Here is a 25656-nt window from a genome sequence, read left to right as displayed (position 1 = left end):
CATCTTCTTGTCTCATCCTCGCAGACTTTCACTCCTACCTAAAGCACAGTGTGCGTGATAGGATCTTATCGCACTTGGACTTTACATGGGACATGATGCGGCTCCACTTTGGCAGTTGCTCTTGTCGCGCAGCGTGCAATTTGAGAGGTGCATTTGCAAGCAGCTGCTTGTAATTCAATCATTTGACTGTCTGCATCCACGGAAGTTTCCATTTATTTTCTCGGCTTTCCTTTGCAGCGGCAGTGAAATTTCATTATATGGAAATCACATATAAATACAATTCATTGTATTGAGGTGCTGAATACACGGTGTTCTATGGACAAGAGGTTATGAAAAGTTAGATACTTGGTTATACCGAGAATTTTTTTATATTGAAGTTCGTTATATTGAGGTTTAACTGTCTTTGATAGCAACCAGGGTTGGTTCTTCATTGATATTCTTGGTGTTATACCCTGACGCACTCTTCTGGTGCAAAAGAAAGATCACACTTAGCTAGTCTGATGATCGGGAAACATCAAATGTATTACATTGATGCTTAAGTCATCTTGAAATCCCAGACTTGGTGTCATCAATATTATGGTGAGGTCACGAGACGAACCAAATTTCGCTGACACTATGCAGCACTAATGCTAGGTGTGACGATGTCGCTTGTAAAAAATTAAACAAGAGTGGAGTATGCAATTATTCTTGCTGTATTTGCGCTAGGTGGCAGCTGCAGCATTCACAGGAACAGAGCAAGTCAGAGTATTGTGACATGATGATGCATCCACTGCCTAAGTACTGAAGCTGGTTCGTAGCAACAAGTGTCATTAAACTCTTTATGGCACTTTGACATTCATAAGTGAATTTTCTAAGCTTTAGAGGGCTTGAACTGTCATGTACTAATGCCAATAAAATGTTACAAGTTAAAAACATTGACAGAACTCCTTTATTGCAGGCTTGTTGGGTCACATGGGATCGCTGCTGTTAGACAAATGACCTTTGTTGCAACCTTGTGTTCTAGTAACCTTGGCAGGCTACCGCTATCCTTGAAAAGTTACAATCATTGCATTCTACAGGTACTAACATATGGGGCAGAAACTTGGAGGTTAAGAAAGAGGCTTGAGAAAAAATTGAGAACCCTACAACGAGTGACAGGACGAAAAATCTTAAGCCTAATGCCATAAGGCAGGAAGAGAACACCGTGGATCAGAGAGCAAACGGGGATAGCTGATACACTGGTTGACACTAGTAGGAGGAGAGGGAGCTGGGCAGGCAGTGTAATGCATGGGGCGAGTAACCGGTTGTCTATTAGAATTACAGAATGGGTGCCAAGAGAAGGGAAATACAGTTGAGGATGGCAGAGAATTAGGTGGTGGGATGAAATAAGGAAATGGGTAGGCATAACACGAAGTCAGATAGCGCAAGACAAGAGTAATTGGAGATTGTTGGGAGAGGCCTTTGTTTTGCAATGGACATAAAAAATGGCTGACGATGGAAATGTGTTGCGGTTGTGTTGTCCAGGTGGTGTATGTGTTTTGTGCTTGCATGGTAAATGTTGATTGATTGAGCCTCTTGGTATTTAGCAGCTGCGGACAGTGGGGCATTTCTGACATTGCCTGTTGTGACAGGGCTAGGAAGAGACGTGCGATGGGCTGCGTCAGACACCCCCGAGACTGGTTCCTCGGCGACCTTGGTGCCCAGCAGCTCAGACTCGGAGGCCGGTGGCACCAGCACGGCAGACTCTGTAGGCAGCAGGCATGATGAGGTAGCAGGTGAGTTGGAAAACTTTGCCTTTTCACACCCAACAAAATCCTAATGACACAGTGCCTTTTAAATAAAGAAAGAGTATAAGGGAAACAGTGAGACTTAATTTTGTTGTGATAATAATTATAGCAAACCCTTGCTGACCTGCGGTCTGATACCTGAAAAGTACTGATTGAGGCTTATCTTTCCCCCTTTGTTATGTCTAACACCGCTTGCATGCACTTGCTCGACTGCTTGCTGCACTTTGTTGTTGCCTCACACAGCTGCAGTGAACTGGGAGCCAAAGTTATTTTTTTCCTTATCATTTAGGTTGATCTCGGTTGTGCATCAACTTGGTTACCGTGTATTAATTGTTACCTTGAGTAAGATTTTTGGCGCTTTTGAGCACGACGGTTAGCCCTCGTGCTGCACTCTCAAGAAGCTGTGAGCACACAGCATTGCAACGAGATTGCAACTTGATAAGGATGCTTTCTTCGTGCTAGCATGGTGGGGAGGCGTGAATGCAGCGTGACTCATGGGGCATCTCCTAAAGGTGCGAAAATTACCATCTTCTGATGTTCAGTTTCAGTTTCTGAAATTAAATTGTCTGGAATTCATTTTGATGCAGAAAGTAACAGCACCAGCATTTTGGAAGTCTGGAAGCAGTTATGCTCGGATAACTGGCTTCAAATATTGCATTAGGGTGAATTGTCCGGACTCTGTGCAAATTGCGCTGTCTTGACCCAGTGTCAGTAGTGGCATTGCTCATGGACACCTACATCCCCAGTGCCGAGGCATGCGAAAGTGACCGAGAATAATACTGGCACCATTTTGGAAAGGCTTCGTGTGATCTATCCACAGTCACCGGGCTTCTATGTCGAGATTTTGTTTATTTCAAAATTTTTTCCCCATTTTTGCAGCTTTTAGTTACGCAGGAGTTTACTGCATGTAGACACTGAAGGGCATGCTTGTGCTGTCACACTATCAGTAATGCACGCATGGCCGGTATATGATGGAGAGTCAGAAGGTCTCCAGAGCCATCAGGTGCATGCAGTGCATTTGGTTGCAAAGACGATGAAGCCAACTGGATGCACTGTCACGCTCCGCTCAGTCAGCTCTACAACAGAGGCTTCTGCTGAAGCATTGTGCACACAAACACGAGTGTTCCTGCTAAGCATAGACCACACTGTGGTACATGCAGTGGTCTCTGTGGAATAGACAGTAAACTTGAAGCGGTCAATGCCGACAGTTTTCATATGGTCTTATCTCGTGCATCGTCGAGGTTCAGTGCCAATGGCTTGAGACTATTATCCCTTTGTTCTGCAAGGCAGGTCACTGTGGCTGATAACCATTATGGGGTGGGTTCGTTGACGAAATCTGCTGCATTTTTTACCATGATGCATTGTTTTATCTAGCCTTCTTGACAAACCTTTGCTTACCTGATTCCCACAGTGTGTAGAATTTGTATGATTTTTTTTTTACTTTGAAGGCCATTGTTCCCTGGCAGCATTGTCTGTTGATAACTTTTCTGTCTGTGTTGCTTTTGCGGTGGGCAATGACCATAATTTCAGTTAGTTTTAAGTCGGAAGCTGTGGAATATACGGTGCAGCGTTGGGATCGGACTGCCAGAAGGCTGATAGGCAGGAACTCAACAGCCAGGTGGTACTTGTCTCGCTTTGAGCTGACCCAGTGGAGGAAGAAGTGGGCCTGCAGCTGCAAGAACCAAATTGCTGGGTTGCTCTCTTGGAAAAGTGAAAGAGGTGGCAGGGCCAGTTACAAATGGTTTTCAGTGGGAGCCCCGGGCCTGGTTGCCATGATGGCCCTTCTCTGGGTCAACAATATTGCTACAGAATAGTGTTTACAATGACGAAGACGCGAGCAGTAAGAAGACGACGACGATTGGAGGCTAGCGCAGGCTGTTGCCTCTTGGCCAAGTGCGGCGTATTCCCTTGTAAATATACTTGTATATAGCTTTTCGTCTGTGTCTTCCTACGTAACATATCTGGTGGAGGTGGACGTTCCCTGTACCTCGTCACGGAGCTTCACGGTGGACGGTATATTGAGCCTTCCTTCATGGCTCCCGGCGATAACAACTCGACTCCGCCGGCTCCAACACCTGCTGCCACTTCGACGACCTACATCACTCTCCCCACTCCCCGTGATCCTGGTGTATTCTCGGGCAAGGATGGGGAAGACGTCGATGACTGGATCAGCCTGTACGAACACGTCAGCCGCAATAACAGATGGGACCCTACTATCATGCTCGCCAACATAGTCTTTTACCTCGGTGGCACACCTCGAGTTTGGTTTCGTACGCATGAAGATGAGCTCACCAGTTGGGATTCGCTTAAGGAAAACCTCCGAGTCTTGTTCGGCAGCCCATACGGTCACCAACTTGCCACGCAGAAGGCGTTATTCAGCCATGCACAGACGTCAACGGAGCCCTACATCACATACATTCAGGACGTCTTGGCTCTATGCCGCAAAGTTGACGCACACATGACTGAGTCCGACAAGGTCTCCCACATCCTCAAAGGCATTGCCAATGACACCTTCAACTTGCTCGTTTTCGACAACGTGGCGACGGTGGATGCAGTTATAAAAGAGTGCCACCGCCTGGAACTCGCTAAAAGCCGATGTATTGACCAGTAGTTTGCCCGTCTGCCCAACACCCCAGCGACATCTTCCTGTGCCGATGCTCCTCGTCCCACCAACACTAGCGATGTTACCCGGATTGTCCGGCGTGAGATCGAGGCCGCCTATCTGGCTGCCTTTGACTCCAGCCCCTCCAACGCACCTGCAGTCACGGCTTCCCTGATCCAGGCAGTTGTCCGCCAGGAATTTGCAAACATCGGTCTTCCCATCATCTGCTCGACCCATCGCCCTGATAACCACCCGGCTTCATCGATTCCGCCCCGTCCCACATCTTATTACCCACCACGTTTCCGCAACCCATCTGAATGGCGCTGCTGACTGTTATATCGTGCATATTAAATCAGTACGACAGGAATGGAGACATTACTCATCCTCTGCATTTATTCTATCTTCTTTTTCCTCTCCCTTGGGCGGCTCCAAGCGCGCGCCTTCTCATGGCGCTGCGGTAGGCAGCGACGCCTTATATAACATATCCCCTCGTGAAAAAGAAAAAAAAATGGTCCGTTACTTCCTGATGTAGTCGTGCAGCTTCTTTGGTGTCTTCTTGTTGCGGGCGCTTCTCCTCACGCGTTCTTCGCATCTTGGCAAATTAGCTGAAGCTTGTTGCGTGTGCCCTGCAGCACGTGGTTCAGGAATCAGGGGTGCATTATCTGCGCGTGATGTGCCAGGTTGTGACGGATGGCTTACAGCCGCACTAGTTGAGTGATCGGATGCCGGTGACCAGTTCATGACAGCCGTGGTACCTAATTTCATTTTGCTGATAGCTTCAGGGTGAACGGCCGCTAATTTGGAAGCATTCCACACCCGCCCATCTTCCAAGAGGTAGGAGGCGGGTCCGCGCTTTCCAATAATTTTCTTGGGCGCAGAAAACTGTGAAGATAACTTCCCCTGGACTGCAGGTAGTTTAACCCGCACGTAGTCACCAACGGCGAAGTTGGGTTCCTTGGCACCGCGTTTTTGATCGGTGTAGCGCTTCGATGTCATTTGCTTGTTCTTGATGCGTTCTCTCAACAGCTGTAGTGCCTTTGAAGGGTCATTGGTGAAACATTTGTCAGGGAATCCCACAATGTCAAGTCTGGTGCGAGGTTGGCATCCGTGAAGAAGAATAGCGGGTGCAGCACCAGTAGTCGCATGAGGCGTACAGCGATATATTTGTAGGTAATCAAACATCGCTGTTCTTATCTCACGACGTTCTAACAGGGCTAATTGAATATAGGACTTTAATACCCTGTTAAATCTTTCCACTAAGCCGTTAGCTTGCGGGTAATACACTGAAGAGTTGTAATGGGTGATTCCGCGCTCTGTGAGAAAATCTTGAAAATTCGCTGAAGAGAATTGTGGTCCATGATCGGATACGATCCCACGTGGATATCCTTCTCTCGCGAAAAGTTCAAGTAGGAATTTGGTCACTGTAGACGTGGTCGCATCGCGTACGAAAGTCACCTCTGGCCACTTGCTGTAGTAATCAATAAGCGTAATGGCAAATCGACAGTCCGTTGGAGCTTGCGTGAAAGGTCCCACAATGTCGATAGCAACTTTGTCCCAGGCTCTCTCAGGAAGAGTGACGGGTTGCATTGGGGCTGCAGAAGTATGTGCTGATTTGTCACATGACTGGCAGGCTACACATGTGCGTACAAGTTCTTCAATGTGATTATCCATGCACGGCCACCAATATGACTCCCTAAGACGAGCTTTGGTACGACTAATTCCTGGGTGTGACTCATGCGCCAGATCCATAAGACGGCGGGTCAAAGCTGAAGGCACGACAATCCTGTCACCCCGGCAAAGAATGTCGCTAACAACAGAGAGTTCAGATCGCACGTGAAAGTAAGGTAGCAGCTCTTTTGACAAGGATTTCTTGTCAGGCCAAGAAGTAGTGTTAAACTGCTTAACTTGAGAGATAGCCTGATCGGCGGCACTTGCTTCTCGAAGCTCCTGCATGGTAACTACTGGGGACAAGAGACATATAAATTCTTCTTCGGGTGCATCATGGATGAAACTCTGTACGGGCAGCCGGGAGAGTGCGTCAGCCACGACGTTTTCGCTACCCTTCCTGTATTCCATGATGTAGTTGTAGCACAGCAACCGGGATGACCAGCGCGCAATCCTTAAAGGACGGTGACCTGTGCCTTTCGTTGAGAGGAGCGTCACCAAAGCAGAGTGGTCTGTCCGCAAGGTGAAAGGTCGGCCCCACAGGTAAACGTGCCAGTGCTCGCAGGCCCAGACGCAGGCAAGGGCCTCACGTTCACCGACGGAGTACTTCCGTTCATGCGGTTGAAGAGTGCGTGAGGCGAACGCGACAGTCTGCAGTGATGTTCCGTTATCCTGCTGCAGTACAGCACCTAATCCATATCCCGAGGCATCAGTTGTAACGTACACGGGTAATTGAGGATCAAAAAGGTGAAGAACTTCACAAGATGTTATCAACGTTTTCAGCTGCTCCAAGCCGGTTTGGGCTGCCGCAGTCCAAGCGAAAGGCGCGTTTCCGCGAAGCAAAGCACGCATTGGCTCCACAACATCAGAAAAATGCGGGATGAACTTCGAGTAGAAGCCTGCGAGTCCCAGCAGCGAGCGAAGTTCATTAATATTTGTAGGTGATGGTGCCTTGGTTATCGCCTCGATAGATGACATCAGTGGGAATAACCCTTTGGCGCTGACAACATGGCCTAGGAAAGTCAACTCTGTGACGTCGAAAACACATTTATAGTTGAGCCTGAGGCCAGCGTCAGAGAGCCGTTTCAAAACAGTGCGCAAATTGACCAAGTGATCCTCTCTGGAGCGTCCGTACACGATTATGTCGTCAATGTAAAACAAGACACCTTTGCATCCTTGGAGGATCATATGCATCATCTTCTGAAACGCTGACGGTGCCGATGCCAGTCCAAAGCACACCCTCTTAAAGCGAAATAGTCCGTCGTGGGTTATAAACGTCGTAAGATCACGACTCTCTGGACTTAGTGGTAACTGATGGTATGCAGAAGCTAAATCTAGCTTGGAGAATCGCTGTGCACCAGCCAAGCTGTTCAAAAGTTCCTCAGTTTGTGGCAGGGGAAAACTGTCCACTACTATAGATTTGTTTGGCTCTCGTAGGTCTACGCACATGCGAATCGAGCCATCCTTTTTTCTGGCTACGACAATTGGCGAGACCCACTCTGAAGAATCGACGCGCTCAATGATGTCCTGGGCTTCTAATTTTTGTACTTCTGCCGAGACTTGCTCACGAATGACGAGTGGGAGTCGTCTCAGTTTGCTGGCCACTGGTTGAACAGATGCGCGAACTCGGACCTTGTGAGTGAAACCTCTGACAGTTCCTAGCTGCTTTTCAAACAAGTGCTCGAACTCGGAACGTAATTCAGGAGGGAGCACAGGAGTTTCTTGCGTCGTTAGCAGACACCTGAGAGGTGACCCTTGAATCTTCATATCCAGAGCCGCGATGCCATCTAAACCAAGAATGGTTGTTCCTCCCGACACAACGTACAGAAGGACAGAAGTGCATCGGCCATGAAATGAAACTGGAGCAATGAAACATCCTTTTATAGGAATTGCTGACTTAGAATAATCGAGGAGCTGGACGGACGTTGATGTCAGGGGAAATACAGTATCGAAATGGCGTCGGTAAAGCTCTTCGGCTAGGATTGAAACTGATGATCCAGTGTCAATCAGGAACGACACGGAAATTCCTTCAATTTCCAAAACTGCATAAATTCCCTTCTTACGACTCCAGATGTGACAAACACTTATGTGATCGTCCGTGTCAGCTGTATCTGCGTCGCCTTCCGTGACATGCTGAATTTTCTTTTCAGACTTTCGGGAAGACTTGCACAACTTTTCCAGATGGCCCGTCTTTCCACATCTGCGACACTTAAGTGTCTTAGCTTTGCAGTGAGGGCTATTCGCCAGATGGTCCAAAGAACCACAACGATAACATTCTTGCTCTTTCAGAGCTCGACGACTTTCAGTTGGCGTCGTATAGCATGTGCACGTGCCACAGTGCTTTTCTCTCATATTTGAAGTGTTTGTGTTTTTAACGTGATGCACTTGTGCTTCATGTCGTGCAAGTTCTCTCGCTTCTCTAGTCGCCTGATCATGCTGTCTCGCAATGGTGAGGGCCCGGGAAAGCGTAAGAGACTCTTCCAGTAAAAGACGTTCACGCAAGTACTCGCTAGTAGTTTTTTCTATAAGCTGGTCGCGCATCATGTCGTCCGCCAAGTCACCGAAGTTGCACGCTGCTACGAGACCTCGTAGCGCGGTGACGTAATCGAGCGCAGTCTCACCTGGGGCTTGTGCACGTCGACGGAAACGGTGACGCGCTGCGGTGACATTGACAGAGCTCTTGTAGTGACTTTCAAGTGTCGTAACAGCGCAGTCGAACTCATCTGGGGCAGGAGTCGTCAACGACCCTCCGGTGGCGCTCGAAGCCAAAAAGCGCGGGTCGTCCTCCGACGTGAGGGTCTGGAAGATGCGTTGGCCTTCCAAGCCCAAGCAGTTGAGCAGAATCGCCTTCCGACGCATGGCAGGTAGGTCGGAGGCGCCCGACGCCACCATGTAGTTCCTGAACGCTTGAATCCATTGCTCCCATGGGATGACTGGGTCTCCAGGTGATGACAGGAACGGGGGTGGCGGTTGTAGCCCCGAAATACTCATCGTAGAGGATGATATGCAGCAATCGACGGCACAGATGAAGGGCAAGCCGGTAGCACATGGGTTGTTAAGTCCTCGTCGCCAATTATGTTATATCGTGCATATTAAATCAGTACGACAGGAATGGAGACATTACTCATCCTCTGCATTTATTCTATCTTCTTTTTCCTCTCCCTTGGGCGGCTCCAAGCGCGCGCCTTCTCATGGCGCTGCGGTAGGCAGCGACGCCTTATATAACACTGACGACAAGCCCATTTGTTTTCACTGCCGTGAAATCTGGCACATTTCTCGGCACTGTCACAGTCGCTGGAGTTCCCTGACCCAGTCTACTTATACTGACTACTCTCGCCCCTCAGATGGCCCTTCTCGTCCCTATGTCGCACGCTCTGATAATGCCGCCACTGATTCTCCTGCGCCGAACCACTTCTATTCTCGTTCGCCTTCACCCCAACGACGACAATCCCAGCTTTGCTCATTCGAGGATCCCTCAGTAGCATCTATTGCAGTAGACGACAATTCAGCCGATCCTCCTCTACCATCGCAGTCGGCAACTTGTACCATCGCCAACTTACAGAAAATGATTGCATCCGACATACCATCCGAGCACGCTCGTGAGCTGTACCGCGTTCTGTTTTCCTACCACGATATTTTTTACTTTAATGATCATCCTTTGGCCCAAACTACACTGTTAAACATCGCATTAATACCGCCGATGCCCCTCCTATTCATCGCCACCCGTATCGAGTGTCACCGGCTGAACGTCAAGTTATTCACGCAGAAGTTTGCAAAATGCTTGCCAAGAACATTATTGGACCGTCATGTAGTCCATGGGCGTCACCTGTTGTACTGGTAAAAAAGAAGGATGGCTCATGGCGATTTTGCGTGGATTATCGGCACCTTACCAGGGTTACCAAAAAGGACGTGTATCCCCTACCTCGGATTGATGACGCCCTTGACTGCCTCCACGGTGCTCGCGACTTCTCTATTGACCTTCGCTCCGGCTACTGGCAGATTGCCGTGGACGATCTCGACTGCGAGAAGACTGCTTTTGTTACACCAGACTGTCTTTATCAATTCAAAGTGATGCTGTTCGGTCTATGTAACGCTCCTGCCACTTTTGAACACATGATGGACTCCCTTCTTTACGGTTTCAAATGGTCCACGTGCCTGTGCTACTTGGACGACGTTATAGTATTCTCCCCAACATTCACTACGCACCTCGAGCGCCTCTCAGCAGTCCTGGACGTTTTTCGTCGAGCCGGTCTGCAACTCAACACATCGAAGTGCCAATTCGGCTGTCGCCAAATTACCGTCCTTGGGCATCTCGTTGACGCGAACGGAGGGCAACCGGACCCAGGCAAGATCCATGCTTTTACGCACTTCCCTGTTCCGAAGTGTGTCAAAGATGTGCGTAACTTCATCGGCCTTTGTTCGTACTTCCGCTGTTTCATAAAAAATTTCGCGGCCATAACACGACCACTAACCAAGCTTTTGAATAAAGACGCCCCTTTCCAGTGGGGCGATAACGAGGCCTATGCATTCTCGCATCTAATCGACCTTCTTACAGTGCCTCCCGTACTGGCCCATTTCGATCCTTCTGCACCTACCGAAGTCCGTACTGATGCCAGCGGTCACAGAATTGGCGCAGTCCTGGCCCAACGCCAGCGTGGCAACGACCGTGTCATTGCTTACGCCAGCAGGCTCCTCTCACCCTCGGAGCGCAACTATTCCATCACTGAGCGTGAGTGTCTGGCCCTAGTTTGGGTGGTTGCACAGTTCCACCCATACTTATATGGCCGACTCTTTTCCTTTGTCACAGACCATCATGCGCTTTGCTGGTTATGCTCACTGAAAGATCCTGCAGGAAGACTTTGTCGCTGGGCCTTACGCCTCCAAGAATATTCGTATACTGTGTGGGGTCTGATGTGGGGGTTCTCACACCGTACTCTTGGGACAAAGGAACGACAACACAGTAGTGCACACGATCACAAGGGCATTTATTGCACCTTTCATACATCAATGCCTGCTAGCCGAGTTGCTATCCACAAAACATGCCGATGGGCGCGCGACAAATCTAGAAGTCCGACTCACCGCGTCCTCGCGAGCGAATATGTTCGCTCCATGCTGGATCCCAACGCCTGGTCGTTCGCGTGTACGGTCACGCGAATCGTGGCGCGTTTGAAGGTGGCCACGCGAGGCGGTCTCGCAGATGCATCGGTCGTCGCGCGCGCGGAATGTCCGCGCTGTTCGGCGACCCGCCGGGGAATAGGGTTGTGGCACGTGCGGGACGGCACGCCCGTCCTGCTTTGGCGTCTCGAACCCAAGAGAGAGCGCCTTGTCTCTCCCGCACCCAAGTAACCGCGCAGCGGCGCGACGCTCGCGCCATCTGTCGCACCACGCTTGTACCACTCCAACGCCGCGGCCCACGCGGCGACGCCGCACGGAGACGGGGCTATGCGGGAAAACAAGCTATCAGGGGAGGCGCGAGGGTTGCGCATCCCCACAACTGTCACCTACAAATCTGGCCGACTACACAAGGACACCGACTGCCTGTCTCATTACCCTGAAGACGAGCCTGACGACGCCGCTAGTAGTACCGCCAACGGCATTTTCTCTGTGTCTGCCTTCGCTTACATCGCCGATGAGCAGTACCGAGACCTATCGCTGCGAGCACTCATCCAGCGTCTGCGCTCTACACCTACTGACACATCCGTTCGCCAATATGTCCTTCAGGGCGGCATTCTGTACCGAAGGAACTTCCTCCCTGATGGATCTGATCTTCTTCTTGTCGTGCCAAAACATCTACGACAGACTGTGCTCTTTGAGATGCATGACGCACCCACTGCAGGACATCTTGGGGTAACCCGCACATACGACCGCGTCCGCCGCCGCTTCTATTGGCCTGGTCTCGCTCGCTCCGTCCGACGCTATTTTGCTGCCTGTGATTCCTGCCAGCGTCGGGGAACACCTCAGGTGCTACCTGCCGGTCATCTCCAGCCGATCACTGTCCCTGTGGAACCGTTCTTTCGTGTTGGATGAGACCTCCTCGGTCCCTTTCCCACGTTATCCTCTGGGAACAAATGGGTAGCTGTCGCAACTGATTACGCCAGCCGATATGCTATCACGCAAGCTCTCCCTACTAGTTGTGCCACTGATGTCGTGGACTTTCTCTTGCGTGACATTATCTCACTTCATGGCACCCCGCTACAGCTGCTTACTGACTGTGGTCGTAACTTCCTCTCGAAAGTTATCGCCGACATTGTGCGTTCCTGCTCCACCAAACACAAGCTGACTACCTGATATGTATCATCCTCAGACCAATGGCCTGACAGAGCGGTTAAACCGTACTCTTACCGATATGCTCTCCAAGTACGTTTCCAAGGACCACCACAACTGGGACATTGCCCTTCCTTACGTCACATTTGCGTATGATTCTTCCCAGCACGACACCGCCAGATTTTCTCCATTTTACCTACTGTACGGTCGCGAACCGACCTTGCCCCTTGACACGGCACTTCCTCCTGCTGCAAACTTAACAAGCGAGTATGCACGCGACGCCATCACCCTCGCCGGCCAGGCACGCCAGCTTGCCTGTGCTCGACTGACGGCCTCGCAAACCACTCAGCAGCGTCAGTACAACGCCCACCACCGTGACGTACAGTTTTCGCCTGGTGCGCTCGTGCTCCTGTGGTCGCCCTCTCGTCACGTTGGACATTCAGAAAAGCTCCTTTGGCGATACACAGGACCCTACCGTGGGCTGTGCCAGGTGACGCCTGTGATGTACGAAATCGCTTCTGTGTGTTCAACCTCATCCTCTACTCTGGCATCTAGTGATGTCATGCAAATCAGTAGGCTCAAGGCCTACTACATTGCTTCCGAGTCCAGCGTTTAGTCGCTCTGGGACGACGTTTTTGCCGCCGGGGGTAGTGCTACGGAACAGTGTTTACAGTGACGAAGAGGCGAGCTGTAAGAAGACGACGACAACGATTGGAGGCTAGCGCAGGCTGTTGCCTCTTGGCCAAGTGTGGCGTATTCCCTTGTAAATATACTTGTATATAGCTTTTCGTCTGCGTCTTCCTGCGTAACAATATGTTGAGGTTGCGTTGAAGGTGACTGCAGCAACGACAAAGCCTCAGCGGTGGAGCGGCCTGGCATACCTCTTTTCCTTGGCCGCTGACTTGCTGGTGTTCTCCGTGCCGGGCTGTCTTAATCTTCCTCGTACTCCGGTGCTGCAGCCGACAGAGCCACTTCAGGTATTGATGAGTTCCATGTATGCTGTTGGCAAAAGCAAGACAATAGGCTGCTCGTTGCCAATCACACGTGTCATACCTTCCAGCTGCCGAAGACCGAAAAATTGTCATTGTTTGCAATTAGTAGACATGTATACTTACCGCAAAGCTAAGTTATCAATGCATTTTAAATAATTCGTCATCATCATTTTTATGTCCTCTGTAGGATGAAGGCCTCTCCCAGCAATCTCTATTTACCCCTGTCCTTTGCTAGCGGGTTTCAATTTGTATCTGTAAGCTTCCTAATTTCATCATGCTATCTGATTCTCCGCTGTCCTCGACTGCACTTCACTTCCCTTGGCAACCATTCAGTAACGTTAATAGTCCACCGGTTATGGTCCCTACGCTTTATGCAGCCTGTCCAGCTCCATCTTCTCTTAATAGGGACATATAGCTTATCCGCTATTCCGGCAAACGGGGTGAACGACAAAAACTCTTGAACGACACCTTTGGTCATCATCTCCTTGACTTGCCCTGCAATAACATTGCACTCGGACGATGACACTCGGTAGGGCTTCCGGCAGATGGGGTGTGCTGAGCCGGTATCTGTTCTGTGACGAGCGCAAGACGACGGTAAATGAAGGGGTGCATCTCCATGCGTGAAGTCGAATGCAGCCTCATGTCTGGCAAGGACCTGTACCAGTGCTTGCCGTTCCAATGTGCCGAGAGCCTTGCTGATCATGCCGAGCATTAGCTCTTCAGAATGGTGATTATCGCAAGGAGAGCAAGCTGTAGAAACGTCCATAGTTAGTGCCGCTATTGAGCTACGTGCGGCTTTATCGAAGCGAGCTATTTTCATACCGCGAGGAAGGACAACCGGCGTGGCGGAACAGTTCAGCGCCCACAATGTGGCGACTCCTTTCGTCATGCACACGACAGAGCAGGGTGCAAGTATATCTTTTTGAGCACAGCTTATGCGGAGAGGCCTAACTACAAGGTCAACACAATCAGCATCCACAGTAGTTGCAGAAACACGAACGGGCGTCAGGCACCACGATGGTGCAATCACTTCATCAGGAACACTGAGAGTGTCTGTGTCCCTGTCTTCACCACCCGAGCTTTGTTCGGACTGTGCTGATATAAATTACTTGTTCAATGATATTTCGCCACAATCACGGTCCACGGAAGCACCGCACTGTTCAAGAAAATCTATACCAAGAATAACATCGTGCGAACAACGAGAAAGAACAAGGAATTCCAACACAAACGCTTTCCCAGCCAACAAAACACTGACAGCACAAACACCAAGGGGTTGAAGCCACTCGCTGCCTACTCCACGAAAGGTAATACCGTCGTTCCAAGAAAACGTAACTTTGTGGCCTAGACGGTTTTTGAAAGCGAGGCTCATCACAGACACAGTCGCCCCAGTATCAACTAACGCCATGGTCGGTATTCCGTCAATCGAGACATTCACTTTGTTTTTGAACATCACAACAGGCAGAGATATTTCTTGCAAAGACCGTCCGACGACCACACCTCCATTGGCCGCGGATGCTAGTTTCCTGGCAGCGGTGACAAAGAACGGCGGCGAGGGGACGGAGAGCAACAGGGACGGTTACTTGGTGGCGTCAAACTCCGCTCAGAAGCTGGCGAATCGCTGCGTCTGGTCGCGTGTGAGAAGTGGTCCGTTGGAAGCAAATCGGTCATCCGCAAGTCATATGAAGTACGGGTTCTGGGTGGCGAGAACGTCGGTGGTGCCCTTCGTGGTTGACAGCCTTGGCGACAATACCGAGCTATATGACCTGTGGAACCGCAGTTGTAGCACACGGGAGGCTCGCGGTTCACAGCGTCTCCCTCAAAACAAATGCGAGGCTGCTGCAGGCGGCGAGAAAGTTGATTGTCATGTGGATAACGTGTCTCTGCTGCTCGCTGAAATCCGTTATATCGTTCATAAATCGCGTCGTGGTAGTAGTGTCGGTGCTGTTCTTGTCGCGGCCTGACAGAAGTCACAGGGCCTCGGGGGTAAAAACGCGGCTGCTCTTGTTGTGGCCAAGCGTCGTAAATAGGGCCTCTGTCGTAGAGACGTAGCTGTTTCGGGGCGCGAGTTCATAATCCTCAGTACTCCTCGCCGCAGGAATCTGGTGGTAGGCGGAAGCTATGAGTGCCTGGATGTGTCACTTGCGTGCGTAGGCTGAGCTCTTCCCGAACTATTTGTCGTATTGTTGATGCCTGATCTAGGGGCTGGTTAGTGTCCACGCTTGCAACTGTGGTCACATTGGCTAGCCTGCCAAACTTCGGCGTGATGCGCCTCGTCTTCAGTTGCTCAAAGGTACGACAGTGCCGAATGATGTCAGCGACGGAAGCCAGGTTGTCCTTTGTGATGAGGAAATTATAAACGTCTTCGGCAATTCCTTTCAGGATGTGCCCGACTTTGTGTTCCTCAGACATTCCAGAGTCCACCATCCTACGCAGTTTTATTAGTGCCTCAATCTAGGTCGTGCAGGTTTCGCCTGGCACTTGCGCACGTTGCACTAGCGTCTGTTCTGCCCTTTTATTTTTCGTCGCGGAGTCGCCGAATCGCTCGTTGATTTCGGAAACAAATCTTCCCCATGTTGTAAACGTTTCCTCGTAATTGTCGAACCACAACAACGCAGTATCCATTAGAAAGAACACGACGTTCGAAAGCTGAGAAGCGCTGTTCCACTTGTTGGCGGCACTCACCCGGTGATAATGGATGAGCCATTCCTCAACGTCTTTGTCCGATCTTCCGGCGAAGGGACGCACATCTCTCAGTTGTAGAACGGAACTTAACGGCGCAGCTGTTGGAGTGGGCCGTTGTTCGTCTGCGTCGTGGGACATATTCAACTCCGGTGGATTCGGTGGGAGTCCAGCAAGGCGACGGCTCCATCGAAGAACTTCTGCTTCAGCCTCCGTCTTCGGGTGTCGATTACCCCGCACCTTCCACCACAACTGTTACGAAGAGTTGCGAAGAAATGATTTTATTTACAGGCGATGGATGATGATCGTAGCGGATTGTAGCGCAGCCCGGCCTCTCAAACTCTTCGTTCTCTTCGTCTTCTCTTCTCTCTTCTTGTCCGCGCCTTTCATATCTGTTACAATATATATATATATATATATATATATATATATATATATATATATATATACATATTGCTATATTCTGCTTCGCTGCTGTCAAAAATTTATGCTAGGAGCTAAGCAGATTATAGTAATTCGCTCTGTGTTTGTGTGGTTGAGCTTTGCAACACCAGTTGGTGCCACCAATCTGGCCGCTCATGTTCGCGCCCCCGCTGAATGGCAAACCGCCTGCGCTTGCCGGAATACCGGACGCACTAAAATTCTCTAATGTCAGCTGTAGTTAGGTACAAGTTTAGAAAAAAAAGGGGGCGTTTACTCCTCACACTCTGCACATGAGCCTCGACCAATGGGCATGCACTTTAGACTGATGCCACGAGCCGGACGGCTGGTGACCCCACCGTCGGAGCAGATGGCCGCCTGCTCTTCGAACTGGCCCAAGTCGCATCAGTCGCGTGCATCTGCCCCTCATCAGAGTGAATTCCCAAACTGTTTGTGGTTGTCTATCATGCCAGAAATATTACTGTGAGCTTACGATGCACTATTTGTGCCATGTGCATTCATTCTGAGCCATGATTCGGCAATGAAAGATAACAGCGAGCATTGGTAAGGCTGCACTACATGAACTGGTGAGACTGCAGGCTTGCAAAAAATAAAAAATAAATTAAAAATAAAGTGAGAAGGAATGAAAAAAAAAGAACCTATCACATTCTTGTAAACAAGTTTGTGAAAACACAAAACCAAATAAATATATATCTTATGCTATTTAAAACCAAGATTATTTCTTAAAAAGATAAATGAAGCATTTTTGGTAGCTTTCCTGCTTTGATCGTCTGCTCGCCCCAGGTTTGTAATGGTTTCAATAAATGCATCGTTTTTTAAGTACTTGTTAAATAGCAACTGATTCATTTTAAGCTTGGAAAACAAGTAGTAAATGTGCTGTGTGCATTAAACCAGCACAAAGGTCATGCACAGCTGCTCTTTCTTCTTTGGTCCCTTCCACTGAAGCTAAAAAGCAGGCAATGCGCAGCGTTGTAGAAGGCAGGGGGTTATTTTTCTCTCGCAATCCGATATGTGTTGTAGCATTTAAATTACGAGAGCTCTATCAAACCAGTCATCAAAATACAAAAGTATTTATGTATACTGAGAATTACGTGTTTTAGAAGCATGTTTTTTCGAGCAGGACCATTTTAGTTGTGGAGACAATCAGTTGTCATGCTTCGGTCATCAGGGCGGCGCCTCCCCTTTGTTCTAAAGCTGTACCCGACTATAGAATACATACTACCCTCATTTGCTCTCTGATCCACTCTATTCTCTTCCTGCCTCTTAACATTTGCACCTAACAGTTTTTGTTTCATCGCTCTTTGCATGTTCCGTAGCTTGTTTACGTCCAAGTTTCTGCCCCATATGTTAGTAGCGGTAGGCTGTAATGATTGTACTTATTTGTTTTCAAGGATAGTGGTGAGTTCCCGGTAATGATTTAGCAGTGCCTATTATATGTGCACCAACAAATGTTTATTCTTCTGTAAAATTAAGTCTCCTACTTTTCAATTTTTGCCTTTTCTTGGAAGTTACAATAAAATTTATCCTGCATATTAGATGCAGCCCTCAACATTCCTTTGGTATAGGGGGAAAAAAAGTCAGTTTGTTATGTGAGTAAATATGATGTTCGTTTCTATTCCAATATAAGGGATAACAACACCTACTGGAGTCTCAAGCAGGAGAGACTGATGTAAGTGAGGACTGTTCTGAATGGTTTTGCTGCAGGAGAATCACAGTTACAAGTTCCTGAGCAAATAGATGGGACAGACAATTCTTGCTGAATAATTTCCAGACATTTAGGTAGTAAGAATGACTCGCTCTTTGGAAGCCTTATACACGACTTTGTTGTTTCTATTTAGGCAAAGCAATTTATTCTTTAACTAGTCTCACCATATTTGCATTGGATTAAACAATGTGTGGGTCTTTAGTACAGTGCCGTACACTGCTGTGTAGAGCAGGCGAACAGCTCTGTGCGACGACACCTTGCGACGGTTGCTGGGTCCGAGATAGCGTGCCCAAGAGCATGCGTGGCCTAATAAACATGCAAACTTGCGCGTGTTGCATTTAACCAGAGGTGATATTCACCAACAGGCCTGCAGGCCTGGAGTGCGGCCTGATCCCGGTGACCAGAACCGTTAACGCACTCCCTCACCTGAGCAGGATTGGCCATCCTGGTGCAGTACTTGGCCACAACCTCCTATATGAATGTACAACAATCAAACCTCGGTCCTCAGTCCCCAGCAGCTGTGAAGCAACTGACCACGGCGGCGATCAGACCTGTGACGCAGCAGAGGGTGCTAAGAATCCCTGGATCCGGACAGGCCGCCATTGGAATCTGAACCTGGCAACATTTAATGCTAGAACGTTATCTACTGAGGCGAGTCTGGCAGTGCTATTGAAGGAACTAGCAGGTATTAAATGGGATATAATAGGGGTCAGTGAGGTTAGGAGGACAAATGAAGCATATACAGTGCTAAAAAGTGGGCATGACCTGTAGTACCGGGGCTCAGCGGAGAGACGAGAACTAGGAGTCGGATTCCTGATTAATAAGGATATAGCTGGTAACATACAGGAATTCTATAGCATTAACGAGAGGGTGGCAGGTCTTGTGAAACTTAATAAGAGGTACAAATTGAAGGTGGTACAGGTCTACGCGCCTACATCCAGTCATGATGACCAGGAAGTCGAAAGCTTCTATGAAGACATGGAATCGGCGATGGGTAAAGTCAAAACAAAATACACTATACTGATGGGCAAATTCAATGCCAGGGTAGGCAAGAAGCAGGCTGAAGACAAGTGGGGGAATATGGCATAGGTTATAGGAGTAGCAGGGGAAAGTTATTAGTTGAGTTTGCAGAATGGATAAAGAATACTTTCTTCCACAAGCGGGATAACCGAAAGTGGACGTGGAGGAGCCCGAATGGCGAGACTAGAAATGAAATAGACCTTATACTCTGCGCTAACCCTGGCATCATACAAGATGTGGACGTGCTCGGCAAGGTGTGCTGCAGTGACCATAGGATGGTAAGAACTTGAGTTAACCTAGACTTGAACGGAAGAAATTGGTGCATAAGAAGCCGATCAATGAGTTAGCAGTAAGAGGGAAAATAGAGGAATTCGGGATCAAGCTACAGAATAGGTATTCGGCTTTAACTCAGGAAGAGGACCTTAGTGTTAGAGATATGAACGACAGTCTTATGGGCATCATTAAGGAGTGTGCATTAGAAGTCGGTGGCAACTCCGTTAAACAGGATACCAGTAAGCCATCGCAGGAGACGAAAGATCTGATCAAGAAACGCCAATGTATGAGAGCCTCTAACCCTGCAGCTAGAATAGAACTGGCAGAACTTTCCAAGTTAATCAACAAGCGTAAGATAGCTGACATAAGGAAGTATAATATGGATAGAATTGAACATGCTCTCAGGAACGGAGGAAGCCTAAAAGTAGTGAAGAAGAAACTAGGCATAGGCAAGAACCAGATGTATGCATTAAGACACAAAGCTGGCAATATTATTACTAATATGCATAAGATAGTTAAAGTGGCTGGGGAGTTCTATAGATATTTATACAGCACCAGTGGCACCCACGACTATAAGGGAAGAGGGAATAGTCTAGAGGAATTTGACATCTCGCAAGTAACGCCAGAAGAAGGAAAGAAAGCCTTGGGAGCTATGCAAATGGGGAAGGCAGCTGGGGAGGATCAAGTAACAGCGGATTTGTTGAAAGATGGTGGGCAAATTGTTCTAGAAAAACTGGCCACCCTGTATACGCAATGCCTCATGACCTCGAGCGCACTGGAATCTTGGAAGAACGCCAACCAAATCTTTATCCATCAGAAAGGGGATGCCAAAGACTTGAAAATTACAGGCCGATCAGCTTTCTGTCCGTTGCATAAAAAGTATTTACTAAGGTAATCGTACATTTCAATTCTTCTGATGGACCTATCTATAAAAAAATTTACCATAATTTTTCTAGGGTCACCGTAAAGTGAGGAAAAAATATTTTGCATTCGTATATATGTACTCTTTATTCATGCATAACAACAATAAAAAAATGAAACATACTTATAAGAATTAAAAATTTGATGCATTGTTATAGTTCAAGGCTTAGAATATGCGCACATGAGAATATTTCGCAAGTCTGAAATGTTCCTGCTTTTACACTAATATTTACGTCCACAGCGTGAACGAACTGCGTAGATGAGTGCACTCAAGAAAACTGTGTGGTTGTGTGCCCGTCAAAAAAGCAAAACGTGTGAGAAACTTTTGCTAAGCTTCATCTTGTCACCAACCAGAGGCACTTAGAGATCATGAGTCTCCCCCAAAAGAAAGAAAAGAAAAGGAAATGCATGCATGGCGGCATCCTTCGCGTATGTGTACCCCTGTGAGCACTAAATAAGCGAGAAACAGGTGGCCGCCCTTCGAGCGATTAGTAATGAGATAGCCATCAGTTTTGTGAGCGCAAGAAGCCGAAACTGCCCGTGCAACAAAACCCTAACTGCCACCGCGCACCTGCGCGCACACCAATGCGGGAGCGGTAGTATATAGATGCGCTGGAGCAAACTAGCTCTAAAACAAACTATCCAACGAAAACCGAGAGAAGGAGGCACAATAAAAAAATTCCCTGTATTCCCACACAGTGGTAGCACATGCCAGGAAGAAAAGAATGAGGAAATTGGCGCACTTTTTAAACATACAGACGGCGCCGTAAATATACGGCATTGACCGTTTTGGACCTATTCGCGTCGTTGTATATTTACGTCATTGACCCTGAAAGGGTTAAATTGAGGACGATGCAACGAGCTGTGGAAAGAAGAATGATGGGTGTAATGTTAAGGGATAAGAAGAGAGCAGATTGGATGAGGGAACAAACGCGAGTTAATGACAGCTTATTTGAAATCAAGAAAAAGATGGGCAGGGCATTTAACGAGGAGGGAAGATAACCGATAGTCCTTAAGGGTTACGGACTGAATTAGCACATGACCAGGGTAGTTGGAGAAGTATGGGAGAGGCCTTTGCCCTGCAGTGGGTGTAGCCAGGCTGCTGCTGCTGGTGATGATGATATTCGTAAGCACCTTTGTTATCACGAACAGTTTGTGAGAGTGCTTCATTCGTTGCAAAAAGACCAGCACACGTTATCAGCTCGTACGCTTCATTCTATGGCATTTCTCGGGCCACAAGCACCTTCAGAACGAGGACAGATTAGGGTTGTAGCGGCGCGGCGATGGTGCAGCCATAAACAACTCCGTGGGGCAGGCCTCCCATGAGCGGACCTTCATGAAGGCTGCACACCAGGCACACGGACACATGATCCGACTCGCTGTGCCGAATGTCAGGCGTGAGGTTCCTTTTCTGATTACTTTATTTACTGCTTTCCTTTCGCACTAGGTCCGCGCACCGCGCTTCTCTCTGCTCCTTGTCCCTCTTTTTTCCTCTCTCTCGAAAGCTCTCGCCACTTCCGGTGTGTTGCGTGCCGGAACTGGCGCTGTTTCCCATTTACAAGCTCTCTTAATATGAGACGCCTCACTTGATGAAAAAAGAGCGCTACGAAGACGAGGACGAAAGAGCAACATCAAGCATCATCAAGTATGCATAACCAACTCGCCCACATCAAGCTTCTGCTGCTTCAGAGGCGCCTCACACAAATTGTGGTGCAAATGATTAACTTTAGCTGCATTAACGCATCTGCAAAATTTGCCTGAACCATTTCAGAGGCCCTTTAACAAACTTTTCAATTTACCTTTCGATTAACAAACCTTTCAGATTAACAACCTCTTCTCTTTTTAATTTAGGTTAACTACTTACGGAATAATACATTAAACCCTCGTTAACTCGAAGTTGTAAAATATGGCAAAAATTTCAAGATAAGCAGAGTTTTGAGTTAGCAGAATGCCGAAAATTTAAATGACCGGGTCACTGAAAGAGCCAGTAACAACCAGCACTGCTAACAAACACTCCATAGCACGAGGGGAGCTTTTGCAATAAACGCAGAATTCCCAGGAAAAACTGCATTTTATGATTTTGGAAAGAAGAACTGGGTGATGCTTGCCTGCTTTGTGTTGGCATTCAGCACGAGATAAGCGTCCGTGAGCTGCTGAACGCACCACATGAGCCGTTGTTCGTCGCCACTGCATTCAACTTTGTTGCGGAGCAAGCGGAGCAAGCTTATTGTTTCAGCAGTTGTCGGCACTTCTCTAGGTTGTTTTTTGTCAGCGTGATCACCGTTGTTCACTACCATTTCAACAATGTTGGCGTCGGACAACATTCTGGTAACGGGCACGTCCGACTCGTAGAGCGCATACTCTTTAAAAGTGATTTCGCCATCTTCGGCATCGCTGGCGCAGCCGGTAGCTTTGCGAACTTTGTCGCAAAGTTCATCGCAATCACCGAATGCGTCAGTGTCTGGCTCGACCGATTCCTTGGCACGCGAAAATCCTGCGTGCGCAAAACAATTAGCAATCGTGAATGGACGTACTTGTCGCCAGGCTTCAGCAATCAGGTGGTCTGCACCCTACAAGTCCATTTCATACTTCTTACCGCTGTCGTAAGAACACAAAATTCGGTGAAGGAGGCTCTTCCTGTAGAACTTGCAAGCAACCTCAATAACTCCTTGGTCCATCAGCTGGAGCATGGATGTCATATTAGCAGGCAGGTACTCCAGCGTGACTGCTTCCAAGTTGCTGATTTTTCCGTGGCTGGAGCAGTTGTCCACAACGAACAACACTTTCCGGCCGTCCCTTGCCATTTTGCGGTCAAGAGCACTCTTAAAGAGCGCTGCAGTCATCCAGGCCATTTTATTGGCGCTGTGAGTCGCATCTGTCGGGAGCTGTGCATTTCGGAAGCAACTTGGATTGAGCTACTTACCGATAACAAGCAGCGGCACTTTTTCATCGTTGGTGGAGTTGGCTCCGAAAAGTATTGTCACTTAGTCTTTGCGCTGCGTAGCACCTGAGCACGCTTCTCCCTTCAGTGTGTATGTGCAGCTAGGCAGCATGTTATAGAACAGTGCTGCTTCGTCGAGGTTGAAAATCTTTGCCCGCGTAAGCCTTTTGCAGCTCAGTGAGGCGGTGGTTGCGCCAGGTGTCGGCAGCCCCTGCATCAACGGTGCCACTTTCACCGTGGATAGGCTTTGAGGCCCTGTCATTTTTCTTTTTAAATCGTTTAAACCAGCCATTGCTGCAATGGAAGTCTGTGTGGCCCATCTGCAATGCCAGAGCGTCTGCCTTCTTCATCATCATTTGGGTTGTCACGGGAAGGTTGGCTGCCCTAACATTCTGGAGCCACATCAGTGCTGCTTCGACGTCCGAGAATTTCGAGGCCCGAATCCGCTTCCGTTTACTGGAGAAGCTTTGCTCGAAGTCATCCAAGACCTTCTGCCGATTTTTTAGAACTGTCGAAAGTGTCGACAAGGGGATGCTGAATTGTTTGGCGATGCTTGTTTTGGACCTTCCTGCTTTCTCCACTTCCTTGATTAACACAACTTGTTTCTCCAGCGTCAGAGATTTACACTGCTTGGGGTGGGACATCGTCGTCGTCCGTTGACCACACCACACACACACAAACACAACAAAAAGATCGCAGTCAACGGGTCGTGTGCATAGCACGACGAAACAGAGAACTAACAGAACCGCACACACACAATCACCTAACAGCGCTCGCACGTGCGAAATGCGGTGTACCTTATAGCGCTCAGTCATTTTTTAAGATGAACCAAAGTGATCAGACACACTAACCTCGTTGCAACAAAGTCACATCTGTTGCGAAAATACATTCATAATACTGAATGTGCGTTTGTGGTGTAGAGGTTTGACTGTTTTCAAGTAGGACGTGTTCTTGGGTAGCTTCAGGCATTGTGGTGCGTGAGATATGCATGCTCGTATCTAGTGCTCTTGCACCGAAATGTGCTGATACTGGTTGTGCGGAGTCATCTTACAACACCTAAAGTATTGTAATTACCTGAATCAGTGTGCAGTTCTGAAATAATGGGCCTTAAAATTCCTTGTGTATTACAATTTTACATGAAATCAAAACCACATTCACAGCATTGGCAACAGCCTACTGTCAGAACCGTCAGAGGCAACATCACTGCCATCACAAAATGGAGGCAGGACAAGTTTTTGCGAAGGTTACTGTGGGTTTGATGGACTTGTCCATTGGTTAGCCTGTGAAAGATTGTGTTTACGCACTGCTTGGCAAGTGGCTAATGAATGGGTACCATACTTTTGTGCCAAACAATAGGCTGAAGCGTGCATCACTGGACAAGTTAGCTAATAGTCCAGACATGGGCAACCATCCCATCCTTTCTAGAAATGTATGTTATGAGGATGATGTGATCTGGTCAGTTGGCAGCGAGAAGGAGCTCTCCAACAATGAAGACGGGCATTGTGAATAAATTTCTCTGCTGTGAAAGTAACCTCTGGGTGTCACATTTTTCTGATGAAGAACATAGGTGCATGCTACATTTTTCTTTTCCACATTACATGTATCACATTCATGTGCACTTTTATTTTCTGACTTTGAACCTACAAAAATTAGGGGCATGTTAGATTCAGCGGTGTGTTATTATTAGTTAAATACCGTATGTCTTAAGCTCAGTATTTGAGACAGCAATGCATTTTCTCAACAAAGTGTGTTGTTTATGACCAGCGGCTTTCTCTTGCTTGCACCTCTACGTCCACTGCCTGAAAGAATATTGCCATGCTTCATTGGTTTACTTTTTCAGCAGCTATAATGTAGCCAAACCTTGATAAAGCGAACCTTGATTTAATGAAATTTGCCATGTAACAAACTACTTTCACTTCGCAATCTTGGTTGCATTGAAAATGATGTATTTATTTTGAACAATTTAATGAAGTAACTTCGCGACACAGTTTTGATTTAGCGAAGTTTTTGGGCATTTCAATCATGTACAGTTGAACACGGATATATCGAACCCACATATATCGAATTATTGTCTGTATCGAACTCGTAAATTATCCCCTTGAAAATTCTGTGTAAAAGTATATAAATTCGTACGTTTATATCGAACGATATTTTTACCCGCCATTGGATATATAGAACGCCGCGCGATCTCGGCACTCGCTGCACCCGCGTGCTCCGCGCCCTCCCCGAAAGGCTCGGAAAATGTGAGAACGAGAGGGAGGGAGGCTCAGACGGTACTCCCGCTGCGCACGCTCTCCGACTTGCGGCAACACCCTGCTTGCGGAACTGCTTTTATTTTTCTCTCTCCCAATGTCTTTCATCCTTCCCCCGCGGAGCCATAGTGATCG

General features: G+C 48.2%; 1 protein-coding gene across 3 annotated transcripts in view; it reads left to right on the top strand.

Annotated features, from left to right (window-relative positions):
- Nucleotides 1–25656, top strand: part of LOC135919594 (mucin-2-like) — a 117940-nt gene that overhangs the window by 25573 nt on the left and 66711 nt on the right. For 2 of the 3 annotated variants that reach the window (XM_065453510.1, XM_065453511.1), the window contains exon 5: nt 1566–1754. In XM_065453510.1, the coding sequence (XP_065309582.1) occupies nt 1566–1754 (189 nt within the window). The remainder of the gene's footprint in view (nt 1–1565; nt 1755–25656) is intronic. The other variant, XM_065453512.1, reaches the window with a different exon arrangement.

This window comes from Dermacentor albipictus, chromosome 8 (assembly GCF_038994185.2).
Source record: "Dermacentor albipictus isolate Rhodes 1998 colony chromosome 8, USDA_Dalb.pri_finalv2, whole genome shotgun sequence".
In the NCBI taxonomy this organism is placed as follows: domain Eukaryota; kingdom Metazoa; phylum Arthropoda; class Arachnida; order Ixodida; family Ixodidae; genus Dermacentor; species Dermacentor albipictus.
The sequence above is the reverse complement of the archived record's forward strand: the minus strand, read 5'-3'. Positions and strand labels throughout refer to the sequence as shown.